Below are 16487 nucleotides of genomic sequence, written 5' to 3'. Positions count from 1 at the left end.
TTTTCACAGGAATCGTGGGAGTGTAAGTTGTAGAGGTCTAAGCCACGATAGTGGGTTTATTAATTAAAATTTTCATAAAAATTTCGCAAATTTTTATATTTTAAATACAAACAAAACAAAAATATATATATATAGAATTACTTCTTTCCACCTGATTTGTTCTTTCCTGATGAGTTATTCTGATCTTTGTTGTCACTTTCCTTTTGAATCGTGTTTTCTGTCATTGAAACAATCTGTCTCTTTCTTTCCATCAACACATAGTAAATAAGACCACCAAATGACATTGTCCTCTTGTTAATAATCATCGGCGGCATGGCAAATTGGAAAATTCTTTCTGATCCGAACAAATAAGATGTATTATCAAGATAACTGAGTGAAAGAGGGAATCCTCCGATGTCTAGTTCTTCAATTGAAAGGATTTCAGAGAAAATTGGAGGTGAATTAGATAATTCAGGGATAATTGGAGAGAAAACACTGGACATTCTTGCGATATCATCTTTCTTGGAGTTTATATAACAATCCACGATCTTTAATGAACATTTTTCGATTGTTTTGTAGTTGGATATCGAAATTAAGAAAGAAATACAGTTTTCGCAAGGAGAAATGTACATAATGAGTCTTGGTTCGACTATTATATCATAAAAATCAAATGATTCTGCTGTAAATCTTCCACAAGTTGTGAAATTATTTTCAGATTTCGTATTTGTGAAAGAAAAGATGAATCTCTTCAATTCAGCAAGGTTAACAGGCATTCTTCCGTCTGTAAACTTGATTGAGATCTTATCCAAGTTCAAACAAATGGATTTTCCTTGAATTAAATTAAAGATTTGATGAAAATCGAATTTCATCCATAATTGAACATCAACATTAGTAGATGTTATATCAATTACGTCTGTTACATCAACACCAATGTTTTCTGCGTTGATTGTAAGTCCAGGACGGCTGATACATGAAAAAGATTTCGCATTAATTTTGAAACTGGTCGAAACAACGATCTCTACGCTGGTTAACGAGTAATTACCAACATTCAGTTGGTCAATGGATGCGTAAGAGAAGTATGATGATGCGAAATCGACTTTCATGTGATCTAAATCAAGATTAACGAAAGAAGACTTCATTTCATTACGAATGAAGTCGTATCTATAATCTCTTGCTACACAATTACCGAATGTGACCTCTTCTGCCGATATTTTCGTTGGCTTTTGGTTTTGGAAGAATAAATTCACGACTTTTAGTACAAAACCGTTATTATTCAGTTCTTCCAAAGATATCTTTGCACGGCCATCCTTCTGAGGTATGACATTTCCGATTTTTCCAACAATTCCTTGAGATGTCGAAATTGTTTCGAACTTAAAATCAGTTAAATCGCCGATTACGTTATAAGCCGTGATTGCTTCTTTGCCTAGGAGTATTCCTGCCTCTCCAATGTCCATTGAAATCATCCAAAGTGGAGGAATTTGGACATTTTTCATGGAAACGTGGGCAGATTTTGCGATAATATCAATCATACCGCAAAATTCAAGTTGTTTGATCTCTCCTGCCAGCAACAAAAGATAGACCATACCCTCAATTTCGAAATCGGCCACATCTATCGTAGAAGACACCAATTCACCGGCTTTACATGTTATAGAATATTCCTGAACACCGACCACGTGGCTGATATTGATGGCCCCTGGGAAGATGGAGTCGACCATATTTCGAGATCTCTCGATTGTAGCGTTCGGTTTCTTGTTTACGTTGATCGTAGCGTCTGAGATAGAGGTGGCATTCAATATGGAAACGTTCTCAACTGTTCCTTTTTTAGTAATAATTTTATAATTATTAGAAAAGTAACTTGAGTTATTAATAAGCTTGAGAACTTCCATTATATCGGTCAAGAATGCGTATTTGAGATGGAAAGTGTTCATTTGAATAAGCTGGTGCATATCTAAATTTATATCTTCAACTTCTACAAACAATGGGCGGCTATGAGATAGATCAAACTCAAGCTGAGTCTTAGTTGACTTGAATGTACGCTGGCATTGTTCATAATTCTTCGAAATTATCTTGAAAAATGAATTTTGATTTAATTCTGCTTTGACATTAAAGTCTTCGAACGAAAATTTAGTGTTGTCGAATAGTATTGGATGAATTATCATTGGTAATATCGATGTATGTATCGTAACATCAAAGGTTTTCGCACTTATTATTCCTGTTTTCAATTCTAAAGCAGTAATCTTCATGTCGAGGATGCTGTTACCTGATGTTCCAAGAAGACAAGGGATTGTCATAATAAAATTACTCTCAACAAGAGAAATATTCAAATTAAGAGGAAATGAAAAAGTTATTGAGGTATTTGTTGAGGTACCGATGGTTTCTTTTTGTCGAAATGTAATCTCTGCATCGCATTCGTCGGATGTGAACCTCCAAATGGGAGATTTCTGTGAATAAGCTTTTAATGAATAAACTTTTGCTTGAATTACATTTTTGTTGATTATTACTTCAACTTTGGGACGTAAGAATGATATTAGCTTTGGGATATGGCCAAAATAATGGAATGCTTGAGATAATTTTGGAATTTTGAGGAAAAGCTGTTCATCTTCGTAATTAAAGTTCTCGATTTGGAAATCAAATTTAGAAGAAGAGAGTTTGAATGCTGCTTTAGTAATTTCAAGCTTGCGTTCGCCTTTAATCGTCATTCCGTTGATAATAACACTCCAATTGTAGAAAAATGATAATCCAGAGTCTTTATGTATTATTGCGCGTTGAATAATGTTAAATGCTTTCCGGATAACTTCGTAATCAAAGTTAGTTTCAACTTGTGAAAAAATCAAAAGTTTTCTGTCGAACAAATTAACTGAAACGTACTTGCACGTAAGCCTACCAATGTTATTTTCGATTTTCAGATTGGAAATGGAGAAGAAATTGTAACCAGCAGAAAATGAAACATCTGCATCAAAAAAGTTAACTAATATCTTCTTCATCACATAGTAATAAAGCCTCCTTGCAATAATATATAAGAGGATTACTAATATAATGAGGAAAAGATAGAAAAACATTTTTTTGATAAAAAAGTGACATTTTTAAAGATAAAAAAATTGCCAATCTTTGAGAAATAAACATTCTCAAAATTTTGAGTATTTTCAAGACAAGTACAGTTCACTAAGTGATCCCAATAAACTCATTTTAAGGATGTCGCTTGGTGGACATTTGGGGACTCGAACAAATATTTTTCGAACTCTGGGGAACATGTAAAGTGTCAATTCATACATAAAGTGTTTTTGAATTGCAAAACATGATTTCTCAAGCATGCTCTGATGAATTTTGTGCAAGTGAAAGTATATAATTTTGAATCTTATGAACTGTTAATTGTAGAACGGTTTTTCCGTATTTATCTTATCAAATTCAGCTCCAGCAGAGATAAGATATTTAAACTTTTCAATAAAGGAAAGGAGTGCACCCATGAACATCTTTTGCTTCTATATTAGCTCCGACAGAAACAAGATATTTAACAACTTCGAGATTGCCAAAAAATGATGCTTAATGGAGCGAAGTTTCTCCATTATCATTTTTTGCTTCTATATTAGCTCCAATACAAATAAGATATTTAACAGCTTTAAGGTTATCAATATCCGATGCACCAATTAGCGGAGTAGATCCACTGACACCCTTGAGTGGAGTTAATTTTCAAAGTGAAGTGAATCTACTCTCAATAAAGGTAACTTAACTTTGTTGTTCATAATAGTAACTACAACAGTTTAGTTATGAATATCTCTATACATAATGTTTGCTCTTTTTTATCTAAGTTAAAATCTAAATTAGATTATAGCAAAATTCATGCAATATTTTTGATGAAATTACAGATTGATTAAATCTATCACAGTCTATACATAAGAAGCTTTAATCATACAGATTATCAAAAATTTAGTCAAAGCAAAGTAGTATGATAGGGAGGGTTGTGTGACTTTTTTTGTAAACGTAAGAATTCATGCAATATCGAGTGATTTTGTATCATTTTTTTTAACATATGAAGTAAAAAATGTATGATTCTTACGGTTTTTATTCTTACGTTTTTGAATAAATCAAGATTTAAAAAATTTTCAAAATTGTAAGACATTTACACTCAGCCCAAACATAATGAAATAAACGCATTAAAAAATTAACATTAATTTTAAAATAATTTATTTTTTATCTTTTATAAAAGAAGCTATATATAGATGATGTCAGATATTCCGCGATTAATTAAACATTGTTTAAATCCTGAATGGAATCAATAAAGTCATAATCAAAGACCTCATAAACGAGTAAAAGAAATTAGAAATAATTATTTTCATGAATAAAAGATTCACTACCATAATGAAATAAAAAATAAACTTTAAAAAGAAATTAGAAATAATTATTTTCATGAATAAAAGATTCACTACCATAATCAAAGACCTCATAAACGAGAAAAAGAAATTTGATGAGTTCAACATAGAACTTTAAGAAACTAATGATTATTTGAATTTATGAAATCAATTATTTGATTCATTCTTTCTTCAATCTCTTCTATTCTTTTTGTTAAATCATCAATTTTCATTAATGAGGTGATTCTTGATTGAGGAATAGATTTCAAACTAACCACCCCCTTTATTTTTGAAATTTTGAATCCATCAACTTTAAACATTTTATTCAATTTACATGTTGTCAATTCTTCAAATAATTTTTTATTATTGGCATAATAGTCATTAAATTCTTCAACAGATGAAAAAATTTTTATTTCAGTAATTGGTTTAACAACGTTTATTTTTTGTTGAACATTTTCACTTTCATTTATTTCTCCCTCCTCTGTTTCATTTATTTTTAAAATTGGTTTCATTTATCATTAAATAAAAATTAGAATATAAGTGATGAAATATATATTTTTAATTAATATTAAATCAGAAATGGCGGCAGGATTCTTTAAAAAATTATGGGATGGAATTAAGAAAGCTGCGGGTTGGGTTCATAAAAAGATTATTAAACCCATTGCAAACTTTTTGGCACCAGTAGCGAAAACGGCAGGAACTATCATAGGTGGAGTATTAGGTACTAAAGCAGGTAATCCGGCGATGGGAGCACAAGCAGGTAACGCAATTGGTGGAATAGCTGAAGGAATACTTAATAAAATAGGAGGTAGATAGTGGAAAAATAAATAAATAAATATTATTTTTATCTTAGTATCGGTTGAAGTCTTTGATAAACTTTTTCTCCTTTATTTAATATTTCTCTTATTGGGGCAGCTTTTGGTGTTATTGATTCAGCAACGTCACTAATTGCTTCTTTATTCTTAAATATCCAATTTGCTCCCTTCTTCAATGTTTCCCAAACTTTATGCGCTCCTCTTTTTACTTTATCCCACAGTTTCTTAAAGAATCCTGCAGCCATAGTTGATTATTTCATTAAAATTAAAAATTCATTTTCATCTTTTAATTTTGATTTTTTATTTAATAATAAATGACGACTAACTATTTGGTGCCAAACACTAAACCGATTAATGGAAATGTGTTTCATTCATTCGAAAAGATAAATGAAATATTCGCAAAGAATGATGGTAGAAGATATTATAGAGAACTTGAAAGTTCATGCTATGACTCTGATGCTCCATATTTTGATGATAAACAAACTCATTTAAGAATTACAAATCCGGCTCATGATGTGAACCAATTAGGTGACACATATATTAAACGCAAAGTTAAAGCAACTCTAGTTTCAAATAAACCTTTCACATGTGATGCCGCTTTTAAATGCATGCGTTTATTCGTTGGTTACAAATCATCAAATCAAAGCTTTAAACAATTAGGAGTAGAAACCGAAAGAGGTGATGCCGGTTATCTTCAGATGGATTGCGCCCGTGAATCTTTCGCATTTGCAACATATAAACCAAAATCAGAAAGGAAAGTTAAAAAGTTTGTTCATTCGTTATATAATAATGTTCAAAAATATGATAACTCAGTATGTGGTAAATATATTGACCCTTCAGAAGTTTTCAAGAAAGCAAATGAAGAAGTTGATGTCACTTTTGATATGATTATTCCGGTAAATGATTTGTTAGCATTTCAGGCGTTCGATGATTATCCTAAATCATTTGGTGATATCATTCTTAAATATTATGTTTTCAGGGATACTTTAGTATTTTGTCAGGTTGACCCGTTAAGAGTTGCTGATTTACAAAATTACGTTTATGAAAAGATAACTGATGAAAATTATGAAAAGATTATGAATCATGTTTATAAATATGATCGCAAATTCCAACAAATCGGACTTCCTGCCAAATTAATTACAAGCTTAGCCGCTACATCTGCTGAGGCAACAGTTGAAGACGTTATTATTTCATGCACAAAGATGGAAGTTTTAGAGGATAAATGCATTACACCAGGATACAGTTTAATTGAAGAATCAGTTAAAGCAATACCACGTTTATTCAGTAAGGAAGATCCATTCATGATTCCAGCTCAACATATTGACGTTCGTTCACTAAATGGAGGTTGCATCACTCCTGAAGGTATTAGCTCAGATTTCTCATACGCTCTTCATAATGTTACAGATGTTGTGTTAACATTTCCGAAGAATGCAATGCAAAGAACAGTTTTAGAAAATCCAATGCTTCGAGGTCTTCAGGTCACTATAGATTCCAGAAACTTCCCCGATCAAGCGATGACCACAGTGGGTGACATATTCTTTACACGTATGCTTCAAGCTTCTGATTTAGATGGAGTGAATGAATGCACGGAAAGAATACGAGGACTCATTAACTAGACCACTGAATGCAGATGATGGCACGCCTTAGCTAGAACATGGAAAACCAAGACCAAAACTTCATTCTTATGCACTATTCCAGTTCAACGTGATGGAGCGGGTATATTCTTTGATGGATTAGAAACTTTCAACTCACAAGTTACAGTACAAGTGAAAGCTTATCCAATCATTCAGGGTGAAAATGACACTTACTGTTCAAAGGTGACAAATCCTCCTCAGGTTTGGTTTACTAGGACTACATATTGGACATGGACACCGGACGAAGGTTTGAAATATCATCCAACAGGTACACCACCACAGTATAGAAGTTCATATGATGAAATATTGATGAATAGAAATGTTTAAAATTATAAATTTATTTTTGATTAAATGGATTTAAATTCATCCACCCCTTATGAAGAATTAGCAGGAGTATATAATACATACATAGATGATATGATTAATGAAGCATTGAGTGATAATAGAAATGCTCTATCTAAGGAAAAATTAATGAAAATTCCATATTCTGAATGTTACTTAAATTCAATCACTGCAGCAATTGGTAAACAGAATTTTGGATGATGTATTCTATTCATTTGTTTTAAATATGCTGTATATAAAGGTTTGATATACTTTCCCGCTTCGAGTTTATGTTGAAGGATGAATTCCAAAAGTTGATCTTCATTTAAAAGCCGGGCTGAATATGGTTTAACTAATGAATCATAAATTAAAGCTTGTGCATCATTTATGGTCTGAAGGACCTGGGCGTTTTGTTCCTTTTGTTTTTGCGGCTCAGGATTATATAAATTATATAATTCATCAATATCTTCTTCTGTTAATACTTTATTTTTGAAATCTTTCAATTGTTTAAGTTGTGATTTAGTTTTTCCCTTTGTATATTCATTATTTTTAATTTTGTCTTTAATTTTAGAAATTATTCTATCATGATATTTCAAAAATTCATTATCATAATATGAATAATAATATTCCATATCATCATCCGTTATATTGTTATCATAGTCTTGGAGATATGCTTTTAAATCACAATAACTAAGAAAATTTTGATTAAATATTAAATCATCAATTAAAATTTTTAAATCTGTGTTATTCATTTATATAAAAATAAAATAAATGTTTAAGGGTGCCCACCTCTTTGATCAAGAATCAAAACCATCATTAACGGTTCCTTTTGTCTCTTCTGTGGCATTTCATTAAAAATAAAATTTTAAATTGTATTAAATAAATGGCATACAACATCCATTTTCACAACATACAGCCTTAGTGTGTGCTCCTGTTAATGCAGTCTTACCAATTGTTAAGCGAGTCATTGACCCGTTTTTAAGTTGTAAATTAATATTTTGACCATCAAATATCACTTTATCATTTATTATATCCAAATATTTTTTAGGTGTTAATTGCTTATTTTGTCTTAAACTAACACCCTTCATTTTTTGTGCAATCTTTTTAAAATCACTTCCATCAATTGAACCGTTGAATGATGTATAACATTTAGGGCATAAAGCAACCATGTTATCACCTTGTTTCTCAATTGCTAAACCCAATAACTTCTTCTCATGTGCTTTTTCTTCAGCTTTATTCTTTAATTTAGGTTTAAATTTCTCATCAAAACAAAAGAAATCAAATGGTGCGAATTTGAAAATGTTTTTATCATAAAATTTTTTATCGGTAACAATTGCTTGAAATGCTTGAGTGTTAGGAAGATTTGGGTCGCCAGCAATAGCCCAATAAGATGAATCAGTATCACCTTCAATGAAATGAAAACGATTAACATCCATGCATTTATACATAAAATCATAAATGAAAACCAAATACCAGTATTTAGCATTATCTAAAGTGAAGAATGCCTCTTGTAAACATGTATCACATCTATAAAATCTATCTTTAAGCATCACTTGATATGTATCTTCACCTATTTCTCTTATGTTTTTAAACTTATTTGACATACATGCAACGCGTGCCTTCTGTGCATTCATTATTTTAGTCCTTGCGTAATTTTGTGTATTCATTGCATCGTAACCATATGATCCATTAAGCGAAATCTTACAAAATAAACTTTTTCCTTTATTTCCTTCTAATTCAGCCTTTTGTCTTTCGTTCATAAATTTGTTCGCAAATTCATTAAAACAAGTGTTTTTAGTAAATGTTAAAATTGATTGAATATCATCAATGATAAAATGAAATCTATCTATTAGATACCATAGATAATAAGAAGAAAATGGTTGATATTGGTTGTGTGTTGATGCTAACTGAGTTAATTTTCTTTGTTTCTGGTCAACTGGTAGATTGTTTGATTTCATGTAATTATACATAAAACCACCAATTGTTTTTTCATCTGTGATAATATCTAAGTTTCTTATTATCGGTAAAAAGTTTATGTAATCATTAATGTATTTTTCATCAATGTGACCCTTTACTTCAGCAACGAATAAAGTATTTTTCTTCTTAATTATTCCCAGTGCTTTTGCTTTCTTTGTTGCTGTATCACAAATGATAACACCATTCAATCTTCCCGGCATATACATTTTATGGTCAGTATATTGAATGAAATCATGAGGATTAGATGAAAATGATGAAGGATATAATGAATTAAAGTCAACTCCAACGAAATGAGTCATAATGTTGGAAGTGTCCTCATTTGATACAGTTTTAGTTTCTGGATTATATGAAAGTTTATTAATGTGTGATTCCTTTAAGATTAACGATGTTGAACATTTGATAAACCACCAGTAATTCCATTACGGAGAATGTGATAAGCTTCAACTGAATCTAAAGTCATTGGTAAATTATTTTTTAATGCGTAATTTCTTAAATTGATTCTTAAACGTTGAACATCTTCATCTTTATTTGATTTTACGACATTGCAATAACAACACATTAACTGACAATTTTCTTTGGTATGTGGTTTTTCATTATCGATTCTATCCAATGTTGGTTTATTTGCATATGTAAACGCTTTACCACACATTTTGCATTTAGATGAAAGGATTAAATCGTGATAGTATTGAAAATCATCCATTGAAACATTATTTTTAGTATCCCTTTCTGCTTTTTCATCTTGTTTCTTATATGATTCAATTTTATATTTCCAATACTTTTTCGTTAATTCAAAACTTGATTCTATCTCTTCCTCAGGATATTTTTCATTAGGATTAAAGTCTTTATATGCTAAAGCGTAACGAATCATTGAAGCATTCGATGATAAAGAAAGATTATGAAGCATATCAATTTTATAAACAAATGTTTCTTCAATAATTTTATCGATTGGGTCAATCATAATTTCAACATCTTTATTGCAATAATGAATAAAATATTCTAATCTATTCTTAAAATTTTTAGCATCATTGAGATATATTTGATAATCACTATCTGATATAGTTTCTTGAGTTAATGCTGAATAAAATGAATCTTTCGTGAATGGTTCCTCTTTATATAATTCTTCTTCGTAATTTTCCCATGTGATGAATTGATAAGGGAAAAAGGATTTAACACGTGATTTATTGTTTCCAAAATCTTGAGTGAATTGGTCTAATGTCCCACCCGCTATATAATTTCTGATGTCAATAAATCTCAATTCATATGGAGCGTTTGTTTTCTTTACAATGATTTGCTTAAATTGTGAAGATGAACCCAGCATTGATTTTATTTTCCATTTTGCAGTGTTTAAATCACGAAGAATTAAATTTAAATCAAACTTTCCCGAATTAAAACCTATGATATTCACTTTATTGAATTCCTCATCTAGAAGTTCTTTAAATGCTTCCTTCTGTTTTTCATTTAATGTTTGAGACAAAGTCCCCGCCGTTTGGTCCGTTTGCGACTTCATTAATTCTTCATATTGTTCAATATTTGATTTAGCAACTAATGAACAGGTTGAAAATAAAAACTCAATCCAATCAGAAATAAAAGAATCACTCGAAGTTAAGCAAAAATTCCTCGTATATGTTTTATCATTTAATTTAACCGTTGATGATACCATGAATGGTTTTAAGTAAGCGTTCAAAGTTGCACACTCAGAAAGTTGTAATTCTTCTTTAGTCTCTAATGTTTCGAAGTCAAAAGTAATATAATATCTTGTCGGTTGATAATATTCCTGCAAATTATGAGCTAATAACCACTGATATATCTTCTGTTTCGTAATATGTGGTGCATATGGTTGCTGTGTCTTTTGCAATTGAACGTCTTGAATTAATCTTCCATTATTTTCTTTACATTTCTCACAATGCTTTAAAAATCTTCTTTGGTTTTTCCTTTCTGGATCATCACGGATAGAATAAACTTCTTCTTTACAATATGGACAAACTCTATAGCCGGTGAGTGCTTCAACGTCTGTTATTCTGTCAGCGTGAAGTTTTCCACATGGACTCTGTGTTAATAAAATATTTACTGTTTCAAATTCTGGATCTATCATTATTGATTCCACTAATGGAAAGTCTACCTTATTTATGTCCACGTCTTCTGGTTGAGGATCACAATAATAGAAATCAATATTAACATTTAACATTCTCGCTAATCTCTCACTTTCTGATGAAATATCAAACCCTTCATATGCATCTATTGCTTCATTTAAATAGCTTCTACGAGTTTTAAGATTAGCACCATCAGGAATGTTATAGAAGCGTTTAAATAACCTTCTACCTTCTGCTCTAATTTGATTATCATTCATTTTAGCTGTTCCGTTTTTGTTCATTTATGTAAGAATAAAAAAATTAAAAAATAAAGTTTATTTTTTAAAGCCCATAAAATGAATTAAGAACACATAAATTTTTATCATCTGCGACGTGACGAATACATTTTAATTTACTCAAGAATGCATATCCTGACACATTAAATCTAATTCCTGTCTTATTTAATTTCACAACTTTGAAAAGGAATGTATGAATAGCTATAAAATGATGAGAAGATGTTTTATGGGTTGCTTCCATTTTTTCTGAAATAAATGAATAAATATAATGCTTATACGTTTTCATATCTTTTATATTCTTAATAACGAATGGTATAGACCTTTCCACTTCATCTTCCTTCGGTGCTGTTCTTTCATATGAAACATTATTGGTATCTTCAATAATGAAACCACAATCACACAAAATTTTATATGTTCCAATGGTTTCTTTTGATATTTTATCTAATAAATCAAAAACTTTATCAACACCTGTGCATTTATTTAAATAATAATTTGTGTAAATATCATGATCTTCTTTCTTAATCGTATTAGTTGCATATGTCACGTTTTTAAGAGCTTTTTTGAATTTCTCAGAATCGAGAGGGGGTGAAAGTAAGATCCAAGGGTATTTTTCATTATCAATAAATTGTAACTTATGTTTACGAATAAATTTAGTACCTTCTTCTGAAAGTGTTTCATCTATTTCACCATCTAATAAATTTTGTGTTGATTCTGAGACATAATTTTTATATCTTTCTTCATGAGATTTCTGAACTGCTGATTCTGAAGCTGGGATATTCATTAAACCCTCTACTTCATTTTCATTATATTTTTCAACTTCTCTTAATTCCTTAATTTTTTCATCTATTTCATCTCTTATTTTTTCCAGTCTTTCAATTTCATCATATTCATCATCTTTAATCCGTTCTTCATAATATTCAGGGAAAACATCAGGTTCTTTAGTTTTTCCCTTTTTAGATGTGGGATATAAGAAATTTATAACATCATCTTTATTCATTTTTCCATCATAATCAAACTCATTTAAAAACTCCGCGAATTTTTGACAATTTCTAAAATAATATTTATCAACCTCATAACCCGCCTCCTCTAATATATCCTTTATTTCCTCATTTGTGAATCCCAATTTTTTCACGTCGTTAGTCTTGACGCTCATTTCATTAAAAATAAAAATAAATTATTCAAAAATGTAAGACATTAATTTTAAAGTTTATTTTTTTTATTTTATTATGGTAGTGAATCTTTCATTCATGAAAATAATTATTTCTAATTTCTTTTACTCGTTTATGAGGTCTTTGATTATGACTTTATTGATTCCATTCAGGATTTAAACAATGTTTAATTAATCGCGGAATATCTGACATCATCTATATATAGCTTCTTTTATAAAAGATAAAAAATAAATTATTTTAAAATTAATGTTAATTTTTTAATGCGTTTATTAAAAAAAAAAAGGTAGTGGGGCTTCCAGGCGCGTTGCGCCCTCTAGCCCTGAAGATGTTTAGTATAAATGAAGTTTTTATTCGGAAAATTGTTAGTCTTCTGGTGTGAATTCGGAGGACTCTTCTTCTTCCTCCATTGCTTCTGGGAAGAAGCCTTCTTCTGGGTCGAAAACATTATATAATGTGTCGCTTTTCACAAATTATATATGTTTTCATGTTTTGTCACTTTTCTGTCACTTTTCGGGTAAAAACATTTTTATTATTATATATAAATGAATTTTACAAAACCTCCGTTACCGTTCTTTGGAAATAAGAGTAAATGTAAAGATATTATATTGAGAGAACTTAAGAAACTACCGAATGGTCTAACATTTGTAGATTTGTTCGGTGGAAGTTTCTATATATCCCATTTGTGCCATACAATATTCCCAGACTCAAAGATTATATGCAATGACTTCGACAACTATATGGACCGTCTCAAACATATACCAGACACAAACAATATATTGAAAGAGTTAAAAGAAAAGATACCTATAGTAAGATGGAACGTATACCATTAGATAAGAAAAATATTGTGAGAGAGGTTTTTGAAAAAAAGCAGAATATATAGACTGGAATAGTATATCTGCTAGACTATTATATAGTGGTTCTATAAGAGTTCATGACATTGAAACACTTATGTCAAAAGTTTTATATCTTAACTATACAAATGTTTTCAAAGAGGACATAGAAAAATATATTGAGGGTATAGAGTTTGTGAGATGTCATTGGACAGAGTTGTATGAAAAATATAAAGACAAGGAAAATGTTTTCTTTATAGTGGACCCGCTGTTCTATAACACATGGGATTTTCAATACCAAGTAGACTGGACTTTGAGAGACTCTTTAGAAACTTTAGACGTTATACATAACCATCCATGCTTTTACTTTACATCCGATAAAAGTGGTTTGGAAACCGTTATGAGATGGTTAGAGGACATACATGACTATGAGTTTAGATATGACAAGATAGAATATGAGAGAGGTCCTATAAACCGGAGAAAGTGTCATAACAAAGAAATTTTATTAGTAAGTAAATGTGGTTTGAAATAGCTATACTTGTTTTAGGTTTTTTCCATTGTGTCATTTATTTCTTTGACGTGGCAGAAAGATATAGAGAATATGAAGATGAACCAATGCCTGCAAATGTTCAGTATATGTACTCGTAAGAGATATTTTATCTAATATTAAATGGACGCACAGAACTTAGCGAATGCACAGCAACCTGGACAACCAAACCCAGAGAATATTCCAAATGAAGTTAGAAACAAACTGCAATGGCAAACTATGGTCAAGTGCCAACAGATGTACAAATGCAAACTGCCATGTCAAATGACGCTGCGTTAGGTTTGCCACCATGGTATGCAAATATGAGATGGAAAGAGTTTTATACAAACCCTGAAGTGGGATATAAACAACTTTATGCAGATGACGCGAACACAGGAGTTGACCCAGAATATGTTTTCTACCAGAGGAGAAACAGAATGTATGAGCTCCAGTTAAAGAATGCTATGGAACTCAGAAGGAAACGTAAAAGACTAGGCGGACATTAGATTTTTACATATAGTAAAATGGGTTTCTTCAGTAGTATTGGAAACTTCTTCAGAAGAGTTGGAAGAGGTATATGGAATGGAATAAAAACCGTAGGAAGAGGAATTTGGAACGGTGTCAAAAATATTGGTAAAAGAGTAGGTCAGTTTGTTGGTATTATACCTAAAGACCCTGAACCAGAAGAACAAGCTCCTGTTATACAACAGCCTGAACCTGCACCACAGTCTAGTTGGCAACCAAATCCAACACCTCAACCGTATTAAAAAATTATATTTTTACCGTTCGATAGTAGTTGTATATGAAACTAAGTTCTAAGTAAAACGCATGGTATAATGGAATTATTCTTTTTCTTCCATCTGTAGTAAAACCATACTTGAAAGTCTGAAATACTTCCACTTGGTGGTTCGTATAACTTTGTAGGTTTTTCGTAAAAGTCATTTGCCAAGCATAAGAAAGAGTTTTGGGCGCCAGAAATGAAGCATGAACAATAATAGCATCTTGGTCGAAAACATTTTCATATGTTCCATTAGGGTTTTCGACTTCATAAAAGTCTGGGTGTACTGGATATGCTGCAGGCTGATTTAACATCCTCATAAATCTATACCATGCCAAGTTGTTATATTTTGTAGAAATATAAACGTTTTCTCCAAGGTCTTCTATTTTATTGATTTAAAGTTGCATTTTCCTGTCATAAATAATATCGAGATGGTATTCTCCTTCGTCAATGTTATACTGGTTTGCATATTCGATATAGATATCGTTTATTTTTTCTTGAAAAGCTTGAAGAGTTGTTTCTAAATTTACAAGCAAACTAACTTGTAAAAGTTTTCCCTGTTCAAATTTCTCATACATACGTTTTTCTTTGTTATAGTATCGAACTTCAAAACCGACCGTAAATGGGAAACCATGTATGGCTTCTGAAATGAACTTCATTCTACGAAAGCCAATAGCTTTTGTGACAGATGGGTCTCTTAACCATCTTAATGGTAGTCAAAACGATAGCCTTCATGCTTACGGTCTCTGTCTCAAACTTTTGACCGACATTAGTAAAAAGTTCATCTAATGGTTTAGTTGTAGCAACTCTTGAATTTTCTTTTTCTATTGAAAGCATATTTTATCTAGAATAAAAAATGTCGAAAGATATTGCTTCCATGAGAGAAATACAACACAACCGACAACTCATTGTGCAAGCTCTAAATAAGAAACAACAAACTTTTCAAACTATTCTAAGATATCTGAGTCATTGAAAGAAGGAAACTTAAAACTGACATTAAACCCAATGACAGATGAGTTTCTGTTTCAAGACAATAAGAACCATACTGTCTGTATAAATCCAACAAAAGGAACTTTAAACGAGAAACCTATAAATGAACTTCTTTTGAAAGCAGATGTTGACAACAAAGCTGACAAAGAATATGTAGACGATGCAATAGCAAAAGAAGAAGAAAGAGCTAACAATGCTTATGCAACAAAAGAACATACTCATCCTGAACTAGCAGACAAAAAATATGTTGACAATAAAATGTCAAGTTGAAGTGACAAGAGCTGAAAACGAATATTCTAAAAAGACTCATACACATTCTATATCTGAAATAACAGACTTAAACGTTAGCCTTGAAAATAAAGCAGAAAGGAATATGTGGCTAGTAAGTTAGAGAAGAAGCAGATAAGGAATATGTGGATGAAAAAGATAATGAAATTATAGAAAGGGCTGAATGGTATCATGAATGGACATCGAAGATTTTAAAAACTAAAGCCGATACAGGATGGGTTTCAGGATGTTTAGACCTTAAAGCAGATAAAACTTATGTTAACGATGAGTTAGAGAAGAAAGCAAATAAGACTCATACACATACAAGTTTTACAACTTTTACAGCAGACGACATAATATTGAACTTTGACCTTGGTTCAAGTGCACCTTTAGAGAATCCAAGTACAAGCGTAAAAGATACACTAAACAATTTAGATAACAGTTGCAGGAACATTGAAAGTCATGCCAGAAACTTTGAAGCATATGAACT

The 16487-nt window shown here is 30.9% G+C and overlaps 4 protein-coding genes and 2 pseudogenes across 6 annotated transcripts, besides 2 other annotated features; 2 read left to right on the top strand and 4 right to left on the bottom strand.

The window, feature by feature from the left end:
• Nucleotides 1-5: 5 nt before the first annotated feature.
• Nucleotides 6-3197, bottom strand: TVAGG3_0409600 (uncharacterized protein; the record flags this gene model as incomplete). The annotated part of the gene is made up of 1 exon (XM_001319255.1): nucleotides 138-2963. One exon carries the CDS (start codon nucleotides 2961-2963, stop codon nucleotides 138-140), a length of 2826 nt encoding a protein of 941 aa, XP_001319290.1.
• Nucleotides 3198-5169: 1972 nt separating this feature from the next.
• Nucleotides 5170-5385, bottom strand: TVAGG3_0409590 (uncharacterized protein; the record flags this gene model as incomplete). The annotated part of the gene is made up of 1 exon (XM_001319256.1): nucleotides 5170-5385. One exon carries the CDS (start codon nucleotides 5383-5385, stop codon nucleotides 5170-5172), a length of 216 nt encoding a protein of 71 aa, XP_001319291.1.
• A 1883-nt stretch (nucleotides 5386-7268) lies between these two features.
• Nucleotides 7269-7847, bottom strand: TVAGG3_0409580 (uncharacterized protein; the record flags this gene model as incomplete). The annotated part of the gene is made up of 1 exon (XM_051233040.1): nucleotides 7269-7847. One exon carries the CDS (start codon nucleotides 7845-7847, stop codon nucleotides 7269-7271), a length of 579 nt encoding a protein of 192 aa, XP_051102770.1.
• Nucleotides 7848-7960: 113 nt separating this feature from the next.
• TVAGG3_0409570 lies at nucleotides 7961-10390 on the bottom strand (annotated as a pseudogene). The gene has a single exon. A coding segment is annotated over exon 1 (2430 nt).
• A 1773-nt stretch (nucleotides 10391-12163) lies between these two features.
• Nucleotides 12164-12647: a mobile genetic element.
• A 1643-nt stretch (nucleotides 12648-14290) lies between these two features.
• On the top strand, nucleotides 14291-14468 carry TVAGG3_0409550 (annotated as a pseudogene). The gene has a single exon. A coding segment is annotated over exon 1 (178 nt).
• An 18-nt stretch (nucleotides 14469-14486) lies between these two features.
• Nucleotides 14487-14729, top strand: TVAGG3_0409540 (serine threonine-protein phosphatase family; the record flags this gene model as incomplete). Its single annotated transcript, XM_051233039.1, has 1 exon — nucleotides 14487-14729. One exon carries the CDS (start codon nucleotides 14487-14489, stop codon nucleotides 14727-14729), a length of 243 nt encoding a protein of 80 aa, XP_051102769.1.
• Nucleotides 14730-16281: 1552 nt separating this feature from the next.
• Nucleotides 16282-16487: part of a mobile genetic element that runs on past the window's edge.

This window comes from Trichomonas vaginalis, chromosome V (genome assembly GCF_026262505.1).
Source record: "Trichomonas vaginalis G3 chromosome V, whole genome shotgun sequence".
Classification (NCBI taxonomy): domain Eukaryota; phylum Parabasalia; order Trichomonadida; family Trichomonadidae; genus Trichomonas; species Trichomonas vaginalis.
Note: the sequence above shows the minus strand (reverse complement) of the source record. Positions and strands in the feature narration are given on the sequence as shown.